The sequence below is a fragment of the Colletotrichum phormii genome (assembly GCF_030913505.1).
Source record: "Colletotrichum phormii strain CBS 102054 chromosome Unknown BDP81scaffold_6, whole genome shotgun sequence".
Lineage (NCBI taxonomy): Eukaryota > Fungi > Ascomycota > Sordariomycetes > Glomerellales > Glomerellaceae > Colletotrichum > Colletotrichum phormii.
Genome location: NW_026851448.1, coordinates 1,914,500 through 1,937,608, shown reverse-complemented (window position 1 = coordinate 1,937,608; position 23,109 = coordinate 1,914,500). Strand labels below are relative to the sequence as shown.

Genomic DNA, 23,109 nt, shown 5'->3' with positions numbered 1-23,109 from the left:
AAGTCGGGCTGGGACGGGAGGCGGTATTGGCCTCTGTCGTTGTTGTGCTGGGTCGATTCTTTGGACATCATCTTGACTTATAGATATACAGGCTTTGGCTGTCTGTTGGGCAGTGGGCATCGCGAAGGAGTAAACGGTACTGGCGCATTGGGGTACACAACTTGGAAATAGGGACATCAGGCACATAACCTATGAGTAATGGTAATGAAATGAGTTTTTAAAGCGGAACATGGTACCATTGCCAGTGATTTGGAGATGTGAAGACACATATAACTACACCACGCGACAGCAGCACCTAACTTGTTGCGCGTCAAAGGGGACCTGACCAAGCATCCGCGGTTGATTCGACAAGGCCATGTTCGGTAGCAAGAAAGTGTACTGTTCAGGGCCAGAGACGTCACAGTCTGAGATGAAAGCTACACGTATTCCCATCAAAAACATCCAACATCTTCCCAATTCCTCGTCCCAACTGCTCCTGCACAACAACTATGCGTCTCCCACAGGCTTCCCATCGTCCTTGGGCTCTGCCGGCTTAGGCCTGGAAGCTATTTCTGTCTCCTTCGCCTTTGGCCCAGCATCCTCCTTCTTCGCCTCAGTGGCCTTCGGCTTCGTCTCACTTTCACTTTCGTCCTCATCCTCTTCACTGTCATCGCTGCTGTTCTCGCTATCATCTTCATCTTCGTCATCATCTTCCGCAGCCGGCGCTGCCTTGGCTTCTTCGGCAGGGGCCGAAGTCTGTTCCGTCGCCGCAGCCTCCTTTGGCACAGCTGCCTTCTCCGCCACGTCGAGCTTGGTTGTGTCCTCAGCTGCCTGCTTTTCCGGCTCCTCCTTTATGATCCCCACTTTCTCAACCTCGGCAACCTTCTTCTTCTCTGACTCTTCTTCCTTCTTCAGCTCCTCCTTCTTCGGCTCCTCTGTCTTCGGCTCCTCCTTGATGGCCTCCGCCTTTCCAACCTCAGCAATCTTCTTCTTCTTCTCCGACTCTTCCTCGTCAGAGTTCTCCTGGCTGGGCTCCTCCTTGATAGCTTCGGCCTTCTCGACTGCGGCAATCTCTTCCTGCGACGCAGAAGCCACTTCGGCGCCCATATGGACCGTCACGGGCTTATCGACATCGGAGGGCTTCCACCGGGCTGTTGTCGGCGACTGAAGTGTCTCGCGCAGAGCATCTGGGTTGGTTGCCGTAGTAGCAGCGACACCCCAAGAGCCCGTAGTCGGCGACTGTAGGCCGAGGGGCTTGGCGCTCTGGGCTGACGAACCACTGCTAGTGCTTGCTACGGAGGGCTTTCGGGGCGTTTCCGGGGTCGCAGTCGTAGTTTCGGCAGCGGCTTCGGCCTCAGCCTTCTTCTCAGGCTCTGCGGAGGTCGGCGTCGACGCAGTGGCAGTGGCAGCTGCAGCTTCGCCCTCGGCCCTTTTGTCTGCGGCTGCCTGTACCTTTTCGCGCAGCGATTTCAGCCGGATTTCCTTGGCCCTCTTAGCTGCCTCGTCGGCGATGGACTGGTGTGACGCGGTCGAGACGCTCTCAACAGGTGACTTTGGTGTACTGGCAGGCTTCTCTTTGACAGGTGCTGCAGCGCTTGATGCCGCGTCCGTTGGCAAGGGAGGCGCAGGTGGTGGCGCAGGAGCGGAGGAGGAAGACTCAGATGCAGAGGCAGCTGCAGCGGCTTTCGCTGCCAACGTGCCCTTTGGTACTTTTTTGATGATTTTCTTCTTGACGATTTCCTTGGGCTTATTGTTGATATCGGGGATGGTGAATTCGTCGTAGTAGATCTTGACGTGCTGCTTGAGCTCGCCATATTCGTTCCATTCTTCGATCTCGACGATATCCTGATTGGATTGAGGAGTGTCAGAAGACGGTATCTCCTTGGCAAGCCTGACTAAGGGAAGGGGTATATAATCTTACGCCGAGCACAAGGCCTTCTTGTATGAGAGCTGGGAGCTTCCTGGGCCGGCCCGAAGCATCTTTGCCGGCACGGCGGCCCCAGAGCATGCGGGCCTTGTCGTCGGTAGAGAGATCGATGGCTTTGAAGGGGACGCGGTTGGCGCGCAGGATGGTCTCGAGACGGGATGTGGCGGTCACGATGTGCATATTCCCAGCGGTCAAGGAAGTGAAGATCCATAGAGCCGGATCGGTAGAGAAGGTGGTTGCAGTTAACTGCGCCATGATGCTGGATTCGGTATGATTCGAGGCGGGTCGATTCGATGGGATGCAGGGAAGAGCTCCTAAGGCTGAGGAGAGGGGAGAAAAGGGACAGCTACTGGGAAGCTAAAGGGGTAAGATTCGATCAGTATGAGCTTAGGAGATATCGAGATGCAGATGGGGAGAATTATGACACAAGGGAAGAGGGAATATGCATGGTGGGGAGCCTTGCATTACGTACCTTGTGACTGATTGTTCTTTGGGGTTATCGATGACATGTATCCGTAGCTGCGTTCCAGTGAGACGATGCGGTGCTGCTTGATACGCCGGTAGCGGTTCAGCGGCTGCTGGTGGGGGTTCCACGCAGATGAAACTCGAAGGGTCGTGGCTGGAGACTGTCGGTGCTAAGCGTATGGCTCGAGGACATTCCTTACCTAAGGCATGCGGGGGCGGGGTAATGCAATCGTACAGCAGGTACTAACTACTCCGTACTACCTACCTAAGGAGCTGATTCAAGGTTGGCTTTCAACTCTACCCGGTCACTTCAAAGATGAAAGGAAGGTATTCAGACTCCCATTACTCTCACCTCTTGCCTGACTGGACGCTAGACAACGCAGTGGCGCCCGATGGTTCGAGGATTTGGAAAGTAGCAGGAGTGAGGTGGCTTCCTAAATGAGCTGGCAGAGCAAAGCTGCAAGATGAGGTGTTCAAAAGTGGAAAGCGTCACGCGATAAGCGCTGCCCAGAACCAACTTGGCTCCTTCCTACCTATGCTCTCGCATTTTCATGTCCAAGACTCCAGTGTCGCCGTCTCACAGATTTCGAAGAACTTCATCCACACATGTCCCGGACTCACCTTCGCCCGGCCTGACATCTCATGGTAATGTAGCATCGGATCACTGCCGCCATACGCCTCCAACACGACTATAATGCAATTTCACACGACTGCGATGTCAAGCCGGTCAACCATACTTCTTACCGCAAGCTTCAAGAAAACCTATGGTTCTTAACGGGGGGAACAAAAAAGTCACATTTTTGGCTGTCGATGTCGCTCTTGTCATACATTTGGGAATCCCGATTGTCAACAGCCAAGAACAAGCTTATAAGTCTTCTAATACGGAGTACTGGCACACATGATTTGGCAGCCATCAGCAAACTCTGACCAAGTGGGAAACAGCGTGATCCTGAACAGCTACGAGCGCTAAAGACTACCAGCCAGTACATTAAATTGAACATGACAACAAAGACAAAAATCAGCGGATTTGCCGGCGATTGAACAGACACAATGGCAAACTCAATGTGACACCGTCTGAATGGCCTATGCGCAGTCACCAACACGCCGACTTTGCCGTCGAATAGGTCGACGAAGCCATTCACACTTCATTGCAAACAGCCCCAACAGGGCGCCCAAACAGCCGCAGCAAGGGCTTCCCTGCAGTGAGCCGACTCCTCAATCAAACACTTCACGAGAGGCCATTGCCGTTGTTGCAATCAACGTGGAGGCGGAATACACAATCGCACGATGTGACTACAAGGTCTGGAAGCGACAAGCAATCGTTTCAAAGTCCCGTTTCAGCTTCGAAGAGCCGTCCTGGACACCTGGCCCTCTGGAATCAAAGTTGCGATATGTTTCACCACAAGCCAGCTCCACTGGGCCACGAAACATTCGCATCCTCAACTCTGGACCAGGCTGTTGTGACGGTACTCCGTCGCGCCGACGATCGCTGTCAAAATCCGTATTCGGAGGGGCATTCTACGGATACATCATTATCTTCTTCTTCACAGATCCTCATAAAGCCCATCACTGCACAGTGCCCACTTGTTGGCACCTTGGCCTCATCTCGCGAAAAAGAGAAGACATCCACGACATCTACGCTTCTTAAGCCACTTGAGCCAGCTGGATAAGGAACTCCCGGGGCCCTTGCTTCCAAAATGCTGGCACCTCCACAGCGCTGTACATCCATGATTTTCCCCTCTGAACGGGAAATGGCGGTGGAGCCTCCCCATGATTGAGATCATTTCTCGCGCCGATTCGCAAGTGCTCCGACAGGGAAGCACTCCGGAAACAGCTTATGGTTACTCAAGACGACGTCGCCGGATTGGCTGGGCGAGGGTCGACCTGACCGATGTTTCTCGCCCAGGGCCCTAGGCCTGGGGTCACACCGTGGAACCGCGCAATGACCGAGCAAAGAAGAGAGACAGAGACCTGAATCTCAATCGGCCGAACGATAACAGCGGGACGATGCACATCGTCATTGCAGACGTAGACACATTTAGTGGTGTGCCTGTTGTCAACCGCTGAAAACCACGCCAGCGCCTGCGCAAATGCTGTGCTTCTCCCTGCAGTCGCACGATCCCGAAATAAACCGGTCGAGCGGCTCAAGACGAGCTAGATTTTTCGTCGACTCCTCTAACCAGATTCCGTCGGTCAGCGGATAACAAACGGCGTCGGCGCCATGGCGGGAGCGCAGAGCAATGGCTTGATTCCCGAGGACAGTGGCGGCCCCAAGCGGTTTTTACGGTGCCAACCAACAGCTCTGAGTCCCGACACAAAAGTCAGGATCATCTACGGGGTGGGGGAATGGAAAAGACGTGATGACGATGAAAATCCTTGGTCTCGGTGGGCAATGATTGGCAAGCGCATTTCCCACGTCGCCCACGTTCCGACGGAGAGGGATCCAACACCCAACGTTTGCTGCCTCGCCCCCGTCATCCCGTACAGCAAGCCAGCGAAAAGAAGAGAGACATGGCAAACAAGCAACGGCAAGCCGCAACGCAGCATCGACCTTGTCTTGGCGTCAATGATGACCTGGAGATTCTGTGGCGGCTCTGACTGGTCCTGACTCTGCCATCTGCTCACAAGTTCGGATGAGTTGTTTTCCAATGCACCAGGATACGCTGTTCCTGCATATTGCTAGCAGGGGTTCTGGAGGCGATCCGCCAGGGCTCTGCAGGCACGAACCAGTGGGAGCTGCAGGCTGAGAAGACCAAGAAAATCTAGAGCAAGGTCCCGTCAGCGAAGCCGCGAAGCGCAAGCTTGCGCCGTGCAGTGCCGGCCCACCGCCATGTCTGTGTAGCCAATCACCCGGACCACCACCGACGACGGGATCCTGCGTCCTGCGGACCCAATTTTGGACACGATCCCTTCCATGGGCCTTGGTGCCGTTGCCCGGACTGACCAGCCGCTTCTGGTTTGTTGACCCAAGGCCTGGCCCTGGGACATCGGACAACACCCACAGGCCTCATCTCACGTCTCTCTGCGCTCCTCTGGCCATCCCGGGGCTCTAGTCTCTACGGATGCCATGCATGGGGACTATCAATGATTCAATGAGCCGTCTGAGATGTCACTCTCGGAGAGAGACATACGAAAAGAGGCAAACCCTGCCGTGCTTATCCTCTATAGCCCATCTTCCAGCGTTCAAGCATCAGCCTGTCGTGTTCCCGAATTCCGAGTCTCATCTCCTCGGCTCCTAAGCAAGCTCAACTTCTCCTCTCTACGGATAGGTACTGTGGTACGGATAGACTCTCTCACAACTCTGACAGTTTGATCAGGAGAATGCAATTCCCCCAAGGCAAGGTAAGGAAGGCTCCCATGGCCACTTCGCCCCCTTGGCTTGTTCGACTTGCAGCCTTGCTAGCTTTGGTAGCGGTTATTAGCACTAGAAAAAAAGCAAAAGGAAAGCCGAGCAAAGCGCACAGAGCAACGAGTCTGGCCCCCCATGTCCTCGCTCGCGCACCCACTGGCCACCCACACACCCTTCTCTTTGGCCGCGTCGACGACCAACGGGGACCACGGGGGGGAGGGATGGGGGCCATCGGGACGGGACCTTACAGGCACAGGCATACCAGGCACAGGAAACGCCGTGTCGCCCAACGCTCGCAAAATTTCCGCCAGCCCACACGCCCAGCGGCGCTTGTGCTGGTTGTCCACACAGTCCTGCTGGAGACGGGGCGCTGGGGGGCGGTAGGAGGAGTCAGGACTGAGGACTGTGTCGTGGTTGTTCGGCCGAGTCGTGAAAAGGAGAAATACCTCGCCTGCCCCCTCCCACACGCCTTACACTCTCGCTTCTGTTTCCTCACCGTTTACCGCTGCGTCCAGTGCCCACACTCTCTTGCAACTGCTCTTCGTCATCGTGCCTTTTTGCTGCATATTACTCTCATTCAGATTTATCAATATCGACGAGACAATCCCGTCATTCTCTTGACATTGCATTCATTAAAGGCAGACGCCTTGCACACGCACACACACAACTCAGGCCGGTGGAAACTCGTCGGCTTTGGTCATACATAGACTTATACCGATTCACAAAGCACCCATATCTCATCCAACCAACATCAATCAAAATGCGTTTCACCAGCATCTTCGCTCTCCTGGCCGCTTCGGTCGCCGTCGCTCAGTCCTCGGATGAGCTTACCACGACCATGACCGCCACCACCACCAAGACGGTTACCATCACCAAGTGCAACCCGACCAACACGGCTTGCCCCTTGTACACGCCGACTTCGTCTGTTGCGCCTACCATCAACTCGACGACCTCCACTCCCACTTCCACCTCCACCTCGTCGTCTTCCTCTTCGTCCTCGTCGTCCTCGTCGTCCCACTTCTACCCGGCTGCCAACTCCACCAGCTTTGCTGGCCCGACCGCCTCGGCTCCTTGGACCAAGTCTACCGTCCTTCCCATCAAGACCTCTGCCGACTCTTCTGCTCCCACCTCTGCAGGCAGCGCTGTTCCTTCCGCACCTGCGAGCGCCGGCTCTAGCCTCTTCGTCCAGAGCGGTCTCATGGCTGCCGTTGTCGGTCTTGCTGCTCTCGCACTGAACTAGACGGCTTACCTGGCCGTCAGCGCGCAACTCACAATGCGCAACGCTTAGTCACTTAATACATTAATTCGATTCACGACTGATATCACTATTATTCTCCGGGGATAGGCTGATTGGAGACCTTTTATTTTATCAACCACTTTGGGTTTTTTTGGAAAGCGGATTGGAGCCTCGGCTACCGGGTGGCCTTACACTTCTGGCCATACTTATTGTTTGGGCTGTCGGATGAGTTGGAGGAGTTTATACCTACTGGGACATGATTGCAGACCTACCCGACAGATGATGCACATACTCATACTCTATTTTCTGAATGAGACGAACCTGAGATGACCTCACATTTTGCCCCTCATAGGCTCTGGAATGCAGTGACTTTGATAAAATGACGCACCATCGGGCCGTTTCAATGTGAGATGTTTGCAAAGGCATTTGCCTGACTCACCGTATGTGTATCCAAGCACGACAACTCGAGGGTCTCAACATACTCTACTTATGACCCACCTCGCAGCTTTTTCCCGTCTACTGAGGCATATCTAGAGCATGCTGAGCCCAATTTGAACGCTGTCCGGGCAGCCGGGAACTGTCTTCTCGAGCAGGAAGCAAGTGGTTCTTGACTTGCGCTTGCAGGGGTCATACTTGACAGAGTGAGCATCGAATGCTCTAGACTTTGAGGAGGTTTGACTTGCAGCAGAAGGAAGCATCTGAAATGGGTGGCTAAGACAGTACCATTGTCTAAGTCTCCAAGATGAAGCAAGGTCAGGCACTGCCGGCCGTTGGTCCTTTCTAATAGTAAGGTGGGCCAATGGCAAGCCTCCAGACGCCAGCGTTGGTACTCCGTCGGTACGGCAAGGCGTGGTGGCAGTCTCGTCGCGCTGATTTGCCCACGTGGTTGTGATTGCCTTACTAAAGGAACGGGCCGCTGTCTAGGTCGTCTATGGTCTGCCCGCCAACAAAGACTCTCGACGACTCCTCATCTTTGTCCGGATTTCCGCTAATTCCAGCTCTTCTCTTCCCAACCACTCTTACTTTGCACTCCATGCATTTCTTCGCTTCCACGTTGATCTCCGGTGGTACACGGATAATTGGGTCTGTCGATCATCGTTGTCCTAGACGGTAGACTTTAAGCTCACCAGCGTCTCCGACCTCCTCCGGTTCCCGACAGTTGTGTGCCAATCGAGTATCAACAGCGGCACGATCCCGGCGGCATGCATCCCTGCAGAGATCACATCGATTCTCCTCGTGCAGAACAAGTCAACCAACTTCTCCCCTTGATGGCAACCTATCCACTCGATGTGAGGAGTGAAGGATGACAATACTTGTAAGCCAATATATTAATGTATGCGGTGTAATGGTAGCGCAGAACTCGAGATTCCCCTTCCCTCCTTTTTTCAGCTACTCGCACCGCGCCGAATGCGAGACCCAAAATCCACCCTCCAAAGGCAAAGAACTCCCCAAACCTATCCAGCCGACTCCTGCCACGGTAGATGACGCTCGTGGCCGTATTTTCATGCACGAAATAGCCGCAGCTAGCTGCCGACATCCAGAAATATGTCGCATTGTGGTTGCGCCAAATCAACTTGAAACCAAATCCTCTTGCTTCGATAGCAATGCGGTCGAAATTCCAGCTCCATGCGCCACACATGCGACTCAAATTGTGGCGTGTTGCCCTTATAGGGCGTCTCGAGTTGAACTTGGACGGTAACAAGCCACTGTCCAATCACACGAGTCCGGTATAGCTGCTCCTCTAGCTTTCAACCCGAGCAATTGCCTTGCTCGCAGCTGTCGCATAGGGTTTTGTTCCACGGTACTATGTTATTGCAACCGCAGATACCAGACTTGTTGTGGGCGCAGACCTTGTCCGCCATGTCGTTTGCTTGCGGCTTGACATGGGACCGGGCAGGCGTCGTTGGCGTATCAATCATGATTCGGTACGCGATTTGAGTTTGCTGGGTCTTTCTTTCTCTTCGCAATTCTCTTCGCAAAACCTTGCCTGAAGTTGAGACGGTCTTGTCTGGCGCGGTTCAGCCGTTCGGATAGTGTTTGACGGCTCGGCCCGTCGAGAATGCTGTGACGGAGAAACTGGGGCTGCCAAGTTTCGACGACGGGAGTGCGCAATGCAACGAATGACGAGGAACTGACGGTAGGTTCTGGATTGCAACGCGACACGGGGGTCTCTTGAGGCTGAGCAGTTCCGGTTGCCAAAGAGCTATCTGCTGTCGACAAAGTTTTTCTCTCCTGTTGATCGTCGGCTCCATCGTCCTGAAGGAACAGGATGCATACGCTTATATATGTTTTGCATACGGCGGCACCACACACACTCTTTCCACACACACGCACTTCGTCTCCCTCTCGGTTTCTGGCGCGCGCACACACACACATAAGTTCACTTACATCTGACAGTCGACCCGCGTCTACATGCGGGCGACGAGACGCACAGGAGCCATGCAGGGTGGCACTGAACATACATCACTTGTGGCCAACATCTGGCTAGCTCCCACGCACTTGGGTCGCGGCATTTTACCAGTTCATCAGCACCATGGCAGTGTGCCGCTCTCCTGGGTTGAACTATGTTGCGCACCGTGCCGGTCCTTTGCAATGGTTATGCGCATCATCGCAGGATCCTTGGTTTGGCTCATGTATGTTTGCTGCGAACCTCCTGGTCGCGAGCCCCTCCCCGACAGGAGACTTACTACAGAACGACCCTGTCGGCCAGGATGAGGCAAAGCCAAACTTGGCGTAACGACCAGCAGCCTACGGCTTCAGGACCGAGACCTGACACCGAATCTTCAATTTTTGGATGGAGTCCTAGGAGATTCCTTTGTCTTCATGCCAGAGCCGCACTGTTAACACCCTCAACCGCCTCAAGACGTGGCTGTTGCTGTTCACTCTCAAAAGAGCCTTTGCTCGCACGCCTCAAGACAATCACCTGATCCTATTCATCTCAATACACGAGACCAAACAATGAGCTGCTCTGGCGCAATACCGTTGCGAAATTTTTCCAATGGAGGTGCATTAGTGGATCGCAGGAGGACGGAGTACCTGACCGAAAGCCCATTGACATTCCCACTCTATTGCGCAGCGTGGCTGCGTGGTGGAAACCCTTGCTCATGGTCCGACGTGATATGGCCGGGGCCTGGGGCAACGAACAGACTTCTTGCAGCTTTCCAATTCCAGTTCGTTTGTGTTAAACATTGGGCCGGGCCAGCCAGCTGAACCTCGACTTCTGCTCGAGTCGTCTCCTTTTCTGACGCGCAGTTCTGTTCATACACAATATCTTTCTCAATTTCTCGACAATGCTCTCCGCCATCATGTTCGCCAATTCTGCCGGCAAAGCGGCAGCGGAGAAAGCAGACAAGCTCTGGCACTGGCATGAATGATGAGGGACCAAGACTGCGTTGTGTACTCCGTATTTCCTACTTCTTCAAATGGCCGGTTGCCAGTGATTGACAGCATCGAGGGGACGGATGTGTTCTCCTCCATCCTCGAAATGACGACTTACAGCTAGGCGAGCCATACGAGGGCACGCGGTTTGAACGAGGTGAGTAAAGTCTGACAGTACGGAAAGCGGACTTTCTTCACTAGAACGGTGAACCCCGGGGGGTCCAGCACGAGATGGGAGGAAGAAGGGAGGGATGGGATGTTGTGCAGATGGGCCTCTTCTGCGAGTGCGACGGGCTTCGCCATGGAACACACGGCTATGTCAGGCACACTGGACGTTTGCGCGGCAGCAAAACGGTAAGCCCCCGGGTTTCTGGGGGTTAAGCAAAGGATATCCACTCTTTTACCCCCTTCAGACTTCCGGGTCTCCAGAGTTTGAAAAGGTTACTAACCCTCTTGAGGCTTTCCGACGTCGTGTTGAGGGAAAAGCAGGGGTGGTTGTAAGGTATAGGTAAGCTGTCACTTTTCAACTTTTTTCGAGGAGCGCCGAAGCCACCAGCACCAGCACCCCCAGTTTGAATTTCAGTGTGTGTCGAATGTGGATGGAACGTTGTGCTCGTGGTTGAAGAGAGAAAGAAATTTGCCGATTGCAACCACGTGCTGTCGTTGTTGCTGTTGCTGATGCTGCATGAACGACTTATCTATCCAAGTATACGGACGGGGAGCACACGATATGGGCATTAGGAGGGGCATACGTAAGAAACCCCATGGGCACACATGGCTTTTCCCGAATCCCAGTAAGCGAACGTTCAACGGTTGTCTCACGTCAAAGCGTTTTTTATTTTTCACAAACTGCCATGCAGCAGCGCAGCAGTCGGACCCCCACTTTGAGAACCATGTCGCTGGGATCCAATCTCTGAGGAGTACTCTTTCTCGACTGGACTCTGAGTTCCTGACTCCTGGCAGTTCCTGAACTGTATCGGGTGACAGGCCAGGGGGGTGGTGCTGTGGTGCTGTGCCCGCCCGAACTTGATGAACCTGCGGCTATGGGTTTGCGGCACAGCGCCCATTGGTTCTGTACGAAATATTTCTGGCATTTTCGTTATTCCGCTCTCCCCCCCCCCTTTTTTTTTCCCCCCTTTGTGTCACCCTGCTTCGGCGCGGGGTTCTGTTCAATTCTGTAGGGGGGACGTGGAGTTTTGTTGTTGTCGTGCCGCAGTATATCGGTGGACGATGGGTGGTATTGGTTGGGAGTTGTGTGCAGATAACGCTTCATTCTCGGTTAGATGTTTGCAGGTTGCTTACCATCCCGTGCGGGACGGGGATGAAGTCGTTTCTTTGTCTCCGACTTCCCGACTTTGGCAGCTGGTTGTGAGGTGAAGGTCGGAAAGCACACGAGTCCTCTATTTTGGACTGTGCCTTTGGGCAAAGGTTGACTGAGGCTTGGAAGTTGGGTATCTGCATGCCCTGATTAAGCTACTGAGTTTAATAGGGAAAATGGTGATGATGATACTCGGTTCTTATGTCCAAGCAAAGAAAAGTGGTGTTTCTGTCTTGAGATGTTGTTGATGTCTGCTGCGAACGTACTCAGACGCAACGCGTGGGTTTGCACCACGGCTGGCAAGGAGTAGAGTCCGGAAAGGAGAGACATAAGACCAACATACATGGGCTCTTATACTTGGTCTTGACTGTGATGGGGTGAGATGTGATATGATTCCGATGTGAAAACATAAGCAGAGATGTGATAGAATGCGGTAGAAAGACACACTTTCCGTCGCGCATTTGTGTGATTTTCCAATGTGTCTTTTCATCATGTATAAATCCATGTTACCGCTCCTTTGGTAAACAACTTGCCAACGTTGAGAGGAAGTATCTTTCACGGAGAGAGGCGTTTGGTATGCGGGTTCTTTTCCTTTTGTGCCTATGGTGGAGGATGGAGGAATTGGCTGGCCATTAGAGGGGATCCTTACCTCTCGTATAAAGCACCTGTTACTTGTTCTCTATGAATTCGATCTTGCGAGAGGCAGGGTAGAAAGAAACAGACCGGCGGACTTGTAGACGGACCAATGTTCCAAGAGGGACAAGTTTCCAAAGTTAGATGAGGGTTGAAAATGCCTCGTCTATTAGCCTAATAACTATTTGAGAAACGAAATTCGAAGTATCAAGTGACTTCATTTAACCAAAATAACTCCTGCCGATGATCTTGAAAACGGGCATAGCTTGAGGACGTGGTATCTTTCTTAGACGGGCGTGGTAATGTCTCTTTCTCGAACTTGAGTTCAAGGCAAGCGCGAAGAACTATATCCTACGATGGGCTTAAGCTAGGGATGAAACGATGGTGATGTGGTGTGTTCGACGACCTTCAGAGTCATTTGCCAAGTCGTGTCACTAAATCTCCCGGGTACCCAACGGTTGCTGCTCGCGCATTCTGCCCGGGTCGGCTCTAGTCTTCATGCTTATAAAAGGGAGACCATCGGGCCTATAATATAAGTCAGTCCCGTAAGCACGAGATACACAGTCGCAAGTGTATACGGTGAAGTAGTAATAATTCATTAAGAAAGGTCCTCTGAGTCATCATAATATTGTTGGAAAATCCTTCGGAAAAGAAAAAAAACCACTCATATAATTCCTAGAGTAATCTTAGAGAGATCCAGGGAAATCCTCAATTAAAACCCATTGGCCAAGTCTCTATCGAGTCTACTGACGCCTAAGAAAGTACCGAGGTCCGCCAGGGTGATTTGGTTTTGTGCGGTCTCCGAGACAATTGGTCCCAAGTGCCTGGAGAACGCGAACTTGCACTTAAATTCGGCAAAGGACGGGTCGCCTCCAGCCTCGTTCGGTTTGTCCCTCTTCTAGAATATTGCCAGAGGAATATATGCCGGGACATGTCTAATACTACCCCCTGGCGAGAGATGGTTACACACACCTCCTTTTCATAAAAGAGAATTCTCTCTATAGGAATACAAGAGAGACGAACACCTCATTCTGAACCCCTCCAGACGACGTTTGACAGAGTCCCCCGATAAGCCCCACCAAAGACTTCCCGTAGGTGGATGACTGGGTGTCACTTCCATTAGGAAAGAAGATTTCGCATCTTTATATAGCGATCCGAACGTAGGAAGGCCTGTACTCAGTAGTGTCAGTCTCAGTCAACTTGCGCGAAACCTGAGAACGACTCCAAGCCATCAAGTCTCTGGCCCAGTCACAGGGTGCACCAGACATCCCAACACATCATATTGCAATTGTAAAGTCAGACGACTAGTGTTTGTACTTTTGTATTGATGCGGAAAATCAAGCTGGGGCAAAAACAACTCCTCCATCATGTGTACTCTCTCATCTATGTTCTGACAGAAACATCTCTTTCCCAGGAGAACAAGACAATGCCTACTGCCACTTGCCTCGTTCCCTGTTCTCCATTTGCCCCAAGCGTACGAACAGAAAGACCAAAACAATGTCTCGGAGCAAAAACCCGCAGTGAGAAATACAATTACAATACATTTGAGAACCCCAGAATGCCGCCCCGTAAACGCCTTAAAAGCCAAAAGCAAGGTTTGAACCGGCCGATTGCCGAGCCAGGTATAATATGCATAGAATGCTTGGGGAAGGGGGAGAGAGAGAATGCGCCCCAAGGGACCCGTTCATCATCATCGTCATCATCGCCGTGTCATGGACATCATGCCGGTCAAAGCCGGCTTCCACCCGTAAACACCATCCCAGTTTGCCGCAATCTCCGAGGTTACCAGAACCCAACGCCAATTCATGCAGAACAACATGGACCGGTCGTGATCATTATCATCATAAGTGGTTAGTAAGTAGTCGGTCTGAGTCCCGTGGTCCAAAAGAGAGACTCAAGAACGAGGGCCAGGCTGGATGCCTCTGCGTGACATCTAGGCACCAGAGACCTTGCGGGCCGTCGACGCCGCCGTGGCTGACGTTGCGGAGGTACCCACACTGCCAACACGGCCGCTCGTCTTGCGGACTCCATCCTTGGACCTCGGTGACTCGCCCGACCGCTTACTGCCACGAACTTTGGTGAGAATACCAGATGCGCTGCTGACTCTATCCACTTGCTTGACGCGTGATGTTCCGAGATTCTCAACGTCATTGCTGGCATCATTGTCGATGTACGTCTGGTATACAGCGGCAGCCGAGTGACTAACTGAGCGCTTTTCACTGCGACCGGGCGATGCCGAAGGTTTCCGTTGCGAGCGCATGCGAAGGTGAATTTCTTCATCCGACTCGGCGCTGTGAGAATGCTTGTGGACCGTAATGGTCTCGGCGTCTTGGTGGATGCCCGTTTCTTCCTCGACTGTTGCAGTGTATGAAGTTGACCTTTGGTATGGGTGGTGGCGATCTGCCCTGTTGGTCTTCCTCGGCTGGCCAGGTGTCGGTGCCGGGAGGTAGTCTTCCTGAACCCCAATGTTATTGCGGTCATGGTCGACTTCGCTCAGCGGCGTCCGGTTCGAGGTGCTTCTGTGCGGGGGCGTGGATGCTTGGCCGGCACGAATCGACGTCTTCTGCATGGCACGGATCGGGGTGCTGGGAACAGCGGCGTTGGCGGCCATCTCCTTGCGGAGCTTGCGTTCGATGCGCTCTTCGATCCACCATTCACGGAAGATACCCTGGTTGATGTGAAGCCAGTGCTGCTGGGGACCGACGACCATACCCGGGCGCATGAAGCGCATAAAGGCAATGATCTCGTTGGCTGTGAAGCCGTGACGGTAGATGAGGTATGCACCAATGAGGCAGCCTGTCCTTCCGAGGCCGGCTTTGCAGTGGACGGCGATGCCCTTCTTCTTGACGGTGATGGTCTCGTGTGCCAGTCTGATGAATTTGCGAACAGTGGTGAGAGGCGGGCAGGTGCCGTCGTCGAAGATCATGTCGAGGTGGGAGATGCCCATTGACTCGAAGAAAGACGGGGAGTACAGAGGCGAGTTGAGACGGACAACGAGGCCAACGTTTCTCTCGGTGAAGTGCTTCAGAACGTTCTTAAAGGGCTGGGGGAGCGTGTTGTTGGCATCGAGCTGGCCGAGCGACTTGGGAAGCGCGTCAAACTCCTCAGTGCCTTCGAGGAATTTGGCAACGGGTGTGTGTTGGGGCGAGGCAAAGGCCAGGAAGTGTGGCGTGATCCAGTTGAAATCTCCGTGCTCCACTCTCTCGAACTTCTCATACTCGTCAAGGTCAAAGTTGTCGAGAGCGCAGCAGCCCTCCTCCTTGGCCTTCCAAACGCCGTAGACAACATCTTGAACGGTGATACCGTAGTCGGCCTGGGAGTATCCAGCGTCGCGGAAGGGCATCAGAGGTGGGTCGACTTGAGCGATGGGGGCCAGGGCCAGGTGCGGGGGCCAGTTCTGAATGAGGACCATGTAACAGGCGAGCATGCAAGCAGCGTTGGCGCGACCTTGTAGACTGTTAGCTAGCGGTTTCCATGACAACTTGCGATGCTGCGACTCACTTCTGGGGTCGGCTCTGCTCCAGAAAACGATTGGGCGATCCTTGTTCTCCTTGGCACCGAGGACGTCATGGAACTGCAGGGCGAAGCGGTACAGGTGGCCAATATGGAGCGGGCCAAAGTCGTGGTGGAAAGCATTGTACAGGAGGGTATCGTCGACGGTGAAGTAGTAAGGTGTTTGACGGGCGGCGGTCTGGACGGGTGTTGGGCCTTCGGCGGCTCTCTGTGATCGCTTTCTAGGTGAAGACTGGGCAGCTTCGCCGTAAGGGAAGATGGTCTCGGCCGTGGGCGGGTGGATGTAGGCGGCCAGGTACAGGCGGTCTGGAAGCCAAGTTAGAATTGAGACGGGGAAGAAGGCGCAAAAGAGGTAGGGATGAAGCTGGGGTAAGGCATAGTTGTAGCTGTCGCATGCTGCGCTCACGTCGGCTTGCGACGAGCGAGGCGACCGAGAAAGCGCAGGATAATGATGCGACATGATTGCGATGTTGGGGGCGGGCAAAATGCACGATTTGGAGTTGGAAGGGCACGCGCGAAAACTCACCCGGGATATACTCAATGACCTGGCCCATGTTGGCACTCTTGGATGAAGGCGCCATTGGGACTGGCGAGTCTCTGTTTCCTCTCTGAAGCTATTCTCCGGTTAAAGTTGGGAGGAGGCAGTTGCTCTCGGCGCCGGAATTCAAGACGCAACTTGGAGGAGGCTGGAGGCTGGAGGGGGGTCGAAATGATCAAGGCAGGTGCCGAGATTATCCAGAGGCGAGGCTACTCCTTTGTATGCAAAGTAATGCGCGCGCAAGGGAACTCGAGAAGGCGGTCCCTGGGGAAAGTGTCGTGCAGCAAACGGGTGCGGGATTGTGAGCTGGGTTGAGGCAGGAATGTTGAAATGGCTGGTCTGAAACAATAACAACAACAAGCAGCTACCGTACACCTTTTTGGTCTTGATGTTTTTTTTTTTTTCGGGGTCTGGGAAGTAGACCAGAAAAGCTGCGACGCCCTTGCGGAGAAAAGAGAAGGAAGCGCAAGAAAACGGCAACCCGACTCAAGGGAGATGTGATGCTTCAAGGGCGGGCAAGACAATTGTCGGAGTCTATTGGGAGGATGAGGTAAAAGGAAGGTATTGCGAAAGCGCAAAGGAGACCGAGTGACGGTGTTTTTGTATGGTTTGCTGTGTGTTTTGCTCCAAGCGGTCAATATGGGGCCGGCCCAAAACAGCAAGGGTCGGTTGTTGTTCCCTTAGCCTTCTGTGCAGTGTGGCCCCCCCTCAAGTGGCCCCCCTGCACCACAGCGACCACACTGCTGTGGTGTGTTCTGGCCCTGCTCATCCAGTGTTGTGCTGGCTGCCGGGCTGCCAGGTTCGTTGTCACGACAACCTGCCAGGGGAAGCACTGACCAAGTGCGCCTCCTGACGGATGGATCGAACCGTCCTATTGGCTCACAACGCCTGAGGCAAACGCACCCGCCTCAGATCCCGCTTGGCTTACCACCAACTTACTCCGTCACTATGCACATAGATACCTACCTAACTTGCCAAGGTACCGTGGAAACTAATCCCTTTGCAGCATCTGACGGCTGTTGACCATTGCTTGCGCCCCTCTCCAGGTTCTATCGGATTATTCCAACAATAACAAACCAAGGCACAGATAACCGTCTCCGCATGAACTGGTTCTAGGCTTTCTAGGTTGCTTATCGGGCGGCACTGCATCAAACAACATGTGCTGCTGCGCCAGGGCAACCCCACGTTGCGCATCTCCTCCCTCTGCTGTGGACTTTTGAACTGTGGACTAGGTACCTACCTTACCGTCTACGAATACGGATGGGTACGGAGTATGGAACAACACACATCATCCCCAATGGAACCAATAGAGCATGTGCAAGTCAAAGAGGTCACCCAGTCACCTTGGGGACGGCCCGAGAGCCCTGTGCGTGTGCGTTGGCTACATTGCTTGATTCTGTCGTGTGTCACATTCGGTCCTAGACTGATGCCGCCATGGAAACAAGCCCGTGGAATGGCGGGGCACCCTTACTCCGTACACAGATCTTTTTTCTCGGTCCCTCCAAGGTTTGTGCTCACCTCATGTTTCCGTCCCGCTGTCCCGCTCATTGGTTTCTTCAAGGCAAGGTACGTTACTTTCCAAGCAAAGTGTTTGCCGGCCGGACAGGAATTTCTTGCGCCGCCAATGACGACTTTGTCTTCTCTTTTTGCTCCTTCTCAAGTTCCTTGTCCGAAACATCTCCATCCCTCCCCCACAGAGCCGCTGCAACAGCGCAACAGCGACGGGGCTTTCCCATTCCTGTCCACCTACGTTACTTACCTAAGATAGTGTACCAACGACTATCCATACCTATCTCTATCTCGATTGCACCCCTCCCCCTCCCCCTCCCCCTCCCCCTCCACATCCCACCAAGCGCAAAACGCTGCCGGCGCCCAAAATCTCCAACCATGGCCGTCCACAACACCATTGACCAAGAGTTCCCCTGCTCACTGTAAGTTATCGCCATACCCAGATCCCACATGGACCCCTTTCTTCTCATATCGTATCGTATCATTTCCAAAGATGAAGAAAAAAAAAAGCTGAGACATCGAAACGAATAGAACAATCAGCGTCCCCTTCCCGACCCCGCGCCTAGCAATAGTCGCACACAAAGCCCTCGACGTCGACCAAGAACTCTCTCCTCTCGTCCGCCGCACCTTCTCCATCGATCCCGACTCACCGAGCACCGCCGACGCCGACGCCGATGCTGCCTCCGTCCTTCGCGTACACTACAAAGCCACCACGAACCGCATGCTTCGCGTGGCCGTCAATGGTCTCATGGAGAGCCTGAACCTCGTCGTCGAGGTTATGGAGGAGCTGGATGTTGATATTTTGGAACGTAATTGGATCTGTTCGCAATAAGGGAATCATAAACGAAGGAGAGGCAGAGACGCTGCAAGGAGGCTGAAAACGCCTCTACGAATTGCCACTCGAAATATGGAGAACCAAAAGGAGCAAAAAAGCATAAAGCCACCATTGAGAATCTGGAAAGAGAGCGCGAGAGAGCGAGAGCGCAGTCGCACGCGACGGGAAGAGGAGACGGAAAATGATGCATCATGACTTCATATTTTTTACATTTTTTGTGATACCCTAGAATATACAGCCACACGATATGTGACATGATCACAATGTGCCAATGCTCTCTCTGTCAAGCTACAGTCTAGATTTTGCTTCTAGATTCTCCTGAACCGAATACCTTGGCATTGTGCCAGTGATGACCCCTGAATGTGGCCAGATACAACAGAAATGGCAGGGGAATATGCTTCCCAACAGCTTTACAACCCCAGATATTCCTCTATACCCCCCTTAATTACCTCGTATATCATGCTCGCCCGGTCTGTTGATCGATAGATTGCCTTTGTAGCTCTCAAGGCTCGTCATTAGATATGCGCCCTTCTAGCTCTCCACTGTCTCCTTCTGCTCGAGAGACTTTTCCTTGAGCTCCAACTTCTTCTCCGCTTCCTCGGCTCGCTTATTGGCATCAGCGACTTCCTGCTTGAGCTGCTTGATGTACTCAATGGCCAGCTCGACGGTGCTGGCCTTGCTGTTCGGCGCCCCTCCAGCCTTGGCCTCTCTCTCTCTCTCTTTCCTCTCTTCGCTTTCGCTCTTGGTCTCCTTTGGCGGCTGCGGCAATAACATCGCAATCTCCTGCAACGCCGAGTTGATTCGGTTCCGGCGGCCTTGTTCCGCAATCTTGTGGGACGTGCGTTTTGATGTGAGGTTGGTCGACAGTTCGCTGGGATACGTCACACCGGGTACGGTATTGCCCTCGAGGATGTTCTGATAGTTGGACTTTGACATTAATAGACGAGATGCCGTGTCTTCGGCGGACATGCCCGGTGTTCCAGGTAGAAGCGGCTTGATGCTAGGTGATATTCTCGGTCGCAATGCAGGCGATACATGTACCGAGCTCACGCTTCCCCTTTTGCTCTGACTTCCCCTGGCCAACAGCTTTGGCGTTTTCCGCGCCGAAGGGCCTGAAGATCCAGGAGCAAGGTTCGGGCTCGCGCTTGCTGACGCCGCAGCGGTAGGTTTGGCAAATACAGGCGAAGGGAGCGGCTGGAAGGACGAACCCGTCGCCGTGCCGGGGTCCAAAGGCGATTGAGTTGGCGTTGACGTGTCCAGTCTAGGGGGCTTCGTTTTTGGAGCAGAAAAGTTAACGGACTCGGGCAACTCGAACGATTCGATGTGGTCTGATGGGCCTAGATCGAGAGGATTTGATGAGGCGGAGTTGTTTGCGCTGGAAGCAGGCAGCTTCATAAGAGAGGCCGGGGTGGCGGGAGACGGCTTCCCTTGAACGTGAGCCGGAATAGCAGGGTGAGGCTGGGGTTGAGGTTGAGGCTGAATAAAGGGCGATTTGCTCGATTGCTTCTGTTGCGGAAGAGGCGGTGGGGGCATATCTGACAAGTTCTCAGGCGATACTGAGGCATTTTCAGACTCCTCGCTGCTCATCGGGGCTGGCAGAGCCGTCGAAGGAAGCATCTGATCCAAACCATCCTCGTTCACCTCCCGCATCTCTGAGAGAGCCTGTGATACCATCTTCGGCGTGGGTATTGCCTTTTTGCGCTGGGGTTTTGAAATTGGCGACTGTCGAACACTGGCTTTGGCCTTAGCTCTTGAGGTGTTGGTCTTGCGAGCCTTCTTTGATAAATCTACCACTGGCTGTTGCGTGGTTGTCGTTTCAATGTCCATCTCGGCTGGTGAGTTGTGGGTTGAGAGGGACGATCGACGACCATAAAGAAGTCCCTGGTCGCTTTGCGCGTGCAATGCCGGTGAGGTGAGAGGGCTGAAGTATGCGCCTGGAATTGTGAACCCGCCGGCTTCAATCTGGAAATGAGGATCCAAGGGTGTTACAGCTGGTGAGACCAAGGGAGTGAAAGCCATCTATCACGGTCAGCTTAAGAGCTTTGCTGCACTTTGAGGGGGATCAACTCTTACATCTTGCTGCTCCTTCATCCTTTGATACCTGCTGCCAAACATGGGCGTCTGGCTTTGGTCGGTTGAGTAGAATTGGTTGCTGGCGGGTGGCATTTCGAGACTCTGGGGTGTAGGGGGAACAGCATGTGTCTGGCTAGCGTAGTATGCGACCTGCTGTTCTTGTATCTGGCGATGTTGCTGCTGCATCCTTTGCTGCTGCAGGTACTGTATTTGCGCGTCGATTTCGGTGATGGCATCGGTTGACGTCGACGGGGGAATCATTTGAGTTTGGATAGCAGGGTGCGCTGCGGCTGTTGTCATGTTGATAAGCTGCGCTTGCATGGCAGAGGTGGTAGCTCCCATGAGCATGGATGTGTCGGTTCCTCCCATCTGAGTGTCGAGCTGCTCGCGACCAGGCTGGTGCATGATGCCGGTCCCATTGCTAGTCTGATAGTCGTTGAAATCGAAGGGCATCGCATCGCTGAGGTTCCCCATTCCACCCAAGTCCAAGAATTGCTGAAACTCCTCATCGTGATTTGGCGCCAAGGCCGGGTCCTGGGGGTTCCAAGAGGCGGCGTCCATCATGGCTATACTGAAGGTTGCGGCTCCGGGTCGGAGAATTTCAAAGCCCGAGTTGCAAATAACGCTGTCGTGGGAACACCGTCGGATCTTGTGCGCCTTCCTTTTTGCAGGATCCGTTTCGCAAAATCCAGATCAATGACCTCGATTGGTGTGGTCGTAGGTCGATAACGACAGTCGTTGGAGTATGTCGGGGCGAGGTAGGTTGCGCATAAGGCAGTGTATGGAACGTCAAGACACGGCTTGCCGTGGGGTTCTGTTCGAGGTGCGTGGGGAACACGAGATGAAAATGTGCCGGGCGCAAAGTGTAGAGCGCAGTGCCTCGCGCCGAATGAATTCGGTGGGGGACTTCACTCTTTCGATGCCAAGAAAAAGTCGGGTTTGGATAACCTGCAATGTAGTGGTTGGTGGACGAGGTTGAGAAATGGTTTCGGAAACAGGAAAACCTGTCTCTCGTGGTGGAGAGAGAGAGAGGCTGGAGAAGACGAGCCGACGGAGCTGAGGGACTGAGATGAGAGGCAGCGAGCAGGTGTGGTGGGAATGGTGGGAATGGTGGGGGGGACACACCTAGAGAAGGAGGTGGGACGGGGGTGCATTCAGATGGATGGACTGCTATTGGCAGCCGGTGAGTGGTTGACGAGCCCGTGGACACAATTTTTTTTTGCGTAGTGTAGACTGGCGGACCCAAGCTTTGGGGCCTCGATAATCGAATGCTTCCTTGCCCAGGACATGGATGACAAGTGAACTGGCCCGTGCCCGGTGCATATATGCTTCCAAGGACTCCCCAGTACAGGGATTTAATTGTGTGGTTGTTGTTGAGCCATCCGTAGCTGCACTAGGTTTCTGTAAATTGGTCGAACCGACCGACACGCGGTTAAATTGGGAAACCGAAAAATACACAGTACGATAAATGTTACTCGGTACCCAAAGACCCTATCCGAACCATCTTGCCGACGGCAACATGTCATGTTGGCGGGTATATTAAGGTACCAGCAGCGACTCCCGATAGCATCTTCAGACCTCGGATCATCAGCAGGGTGGATGAGGTCACCAGACAAATTCGAGCACCGTTCCTGGCGATCCTCACTCCTATGAAAACCCAACATGGCAGCAAGGTAAGGTATCTTTGCGTTGAAGTCACAGCTGACGGTTATTCGGCGAAACAATTGCCTAACACAGTTCCTTGTCCGATCGATCACTCACTATCCGGGAATATCAGCCTTCGCTCCAAGCACTGTCCGAACCCTCGGGCGATGCCCAGTGTGAACTGTGAAGTGAGCAAGCCTTTCCTTGCCTCTAGGTAGACAATTCCATACCTCCGGAGACAACACCACGAGGTAATTAGGCTACTCTCTGTATGTACGCATCTTGACCAACTTCTACTTGCCTGCCACTGCTTCAGGGGTCTCTCGTCTGTGCTCAACCTGACCCTGTCCACCCTTCTCCACGAGACAAGAAACCTCCTCTTTTCTCTCAAGTTTCAACTGACAACAGTGGAGGTATTACACTATTTCCAGATGGCCCCTCTCGGACTCGGAATGATTGTCGGGGAAACCGCGACGTGTAATGGCTGGTATTTCTCCCCGACCATGGCACTCACCCAGCCATCGTCCCACGACTTCCCAGTCACCACACTGGAGAGTTCAATAATTAAGACGGGACGAGGGGAGAAATTTTCTCACCCGATGTCTTTTTACGGATTGGCGCTCTGATCACACCGAGGCCTTGAGCGAGCAAGATTAACTTAAAGTGGATCCGGCCCCCCATCGGCAACGGCGCCGCCGCGCCACGCAAGTT

General features: G+C 53.5%; 7 protein-coding genes across 7 annotated transcripts; 3 read left to right on the top strand and 4 right to left on the bottom strand.

The window, feature by feature from the left end:
* Positions 1-202: 202 nt before the first annotated feature.
* On the bottom strand, positions 203-2,345 carry BDP81DRAFT_423538 (uncharacterized protein). Its single transcript, XM_060590079.1, has 2 exons — positions 1,901-2,345; positions 203-1,824 (listed from the first exon to the last, which is right to left on the bottom strand). Exons 1-2 carry the CDS (start codon positions 2,159-2,161, stop codon positions 487-489), a joined length of 1,599 nt encoding a protein of 532 aa, XP_060447749.1. The 5' UTR covers positions 2,162-2,345; the 3' UTR covers positions 203-486.
* Positions 2,346-2,740: 395 nt separating this feature from the next.
* BDP81DRAFT_423537 (uncharacterized protein) lies at positions 2,741-3,440 on the bottom strand. The gene has a single exon (XM_060590078.1). It carries the CDS (start codon positions 3,370-3,372, stop codon positions 3,124-3,126), a length of 249 nt encoding a protein of 82 aa, XP_060447748.1. The 5' UTR covers positions 3,373-3,440; the 3' UTR covers positions 2,741-3,123.
* A 2,700-nt stretch (positions 3,441-6,140) lies between these two features.
* Positions 6,141-7,082, top strand: BDP81DRAFT_197658 (uncharacterized protein). The gene has a single exon (XM_060582502.1). The coding sequence runs from the start codon at positions 6,481-6,483 to the stop codon at positions 6,958-6,960; it is 480 nt and encodes a 159-aa protein (XP_060447747.1). The 5' UTR covers positions 6,141-6,480; the 3' UTR covers positions 6,961-7,082.
* Positions 7,083-13,574: 6,492 nt separating this feature from the next.
* Positions 13,575-14,180, top strand: BDP81DRAFT_197630 (uncharacterized protein). The gene has a single exon (XM_060582501.1). It carries the CDS (start codon positions 13,614-13,616, stop codon positions 14,139-14,141), a length of 528 nt encoding a protein of 175 aa, XP_060447746.1. The 5' UTR covers positions 13,575-13,613; the 3' UTR covers positions 14,142-14,180.
* A 39-nt stretch (positions 14,181-14,219) lies between these two features.
* On the bottom strand, positions 14,220-16,353 carry BDP81DRAFT_447997 (dual specificity phosphatase; the record flags this gene model as incomplete). The annotated part of the gene is made up of 3 exons (XM_060592244.1): positions 14,220-15,733; positions 15,788-16,105; positions 16,326-16,353. 3 exons carry the CDS (start codon positions 16,351-16,353, stop codon positions 14,220-14,222), a joined length of 1,860 nt encoding a protein of 619 aa, XP_060447745.1.
* Positions 16,354-18,224: 1,871 nt separating this feature from the next.
* BDP81DRAFT_447996 (transcription factor Pcc1-domain-containing protein) lies at positions 18,225-18,678 on the top strand (the record flags this gene model as incomplete). Its single annotated transcript, XM_060592243.1, has 2 exons — positions 18,225-18,268; positions 18,378-18,678. 2 exons carry the CDS (start codon positions 18,225-18,227, stop codon positions 18,676-18,678), a joined length of 345 nt encoding a protein of 114 aa, XP_060447744.1.
* A 396-nt stretch (positions 18,679-19,074) lies between these two features.
* On the bottom strand, positions 19,075-21,408 carry BDP81DRAFT_197619 (helix-loop-helix DNA-binding domain-containing protein). The gene is made up of 2 exons (XM_060582500.1): positions 20,755-21,408; positions 19,075-20,700 (listed from the first exon to the last, which is right to left on the bottom strand). Exons 1-2 carry the CDS (start codon positions 21,316-21,318, stop codon positions 19,213-19,215), a joined length of 2,052 nt encoding a protein of 683 aa, XP_060447743.1. The 5' UTR covers positions 21,319-21,408; the 3' UTR covers positions 19,075-19,212.
* Between the last annotated feature and the right edge of the window lie 1,701 nt (positions 21,409-23,109).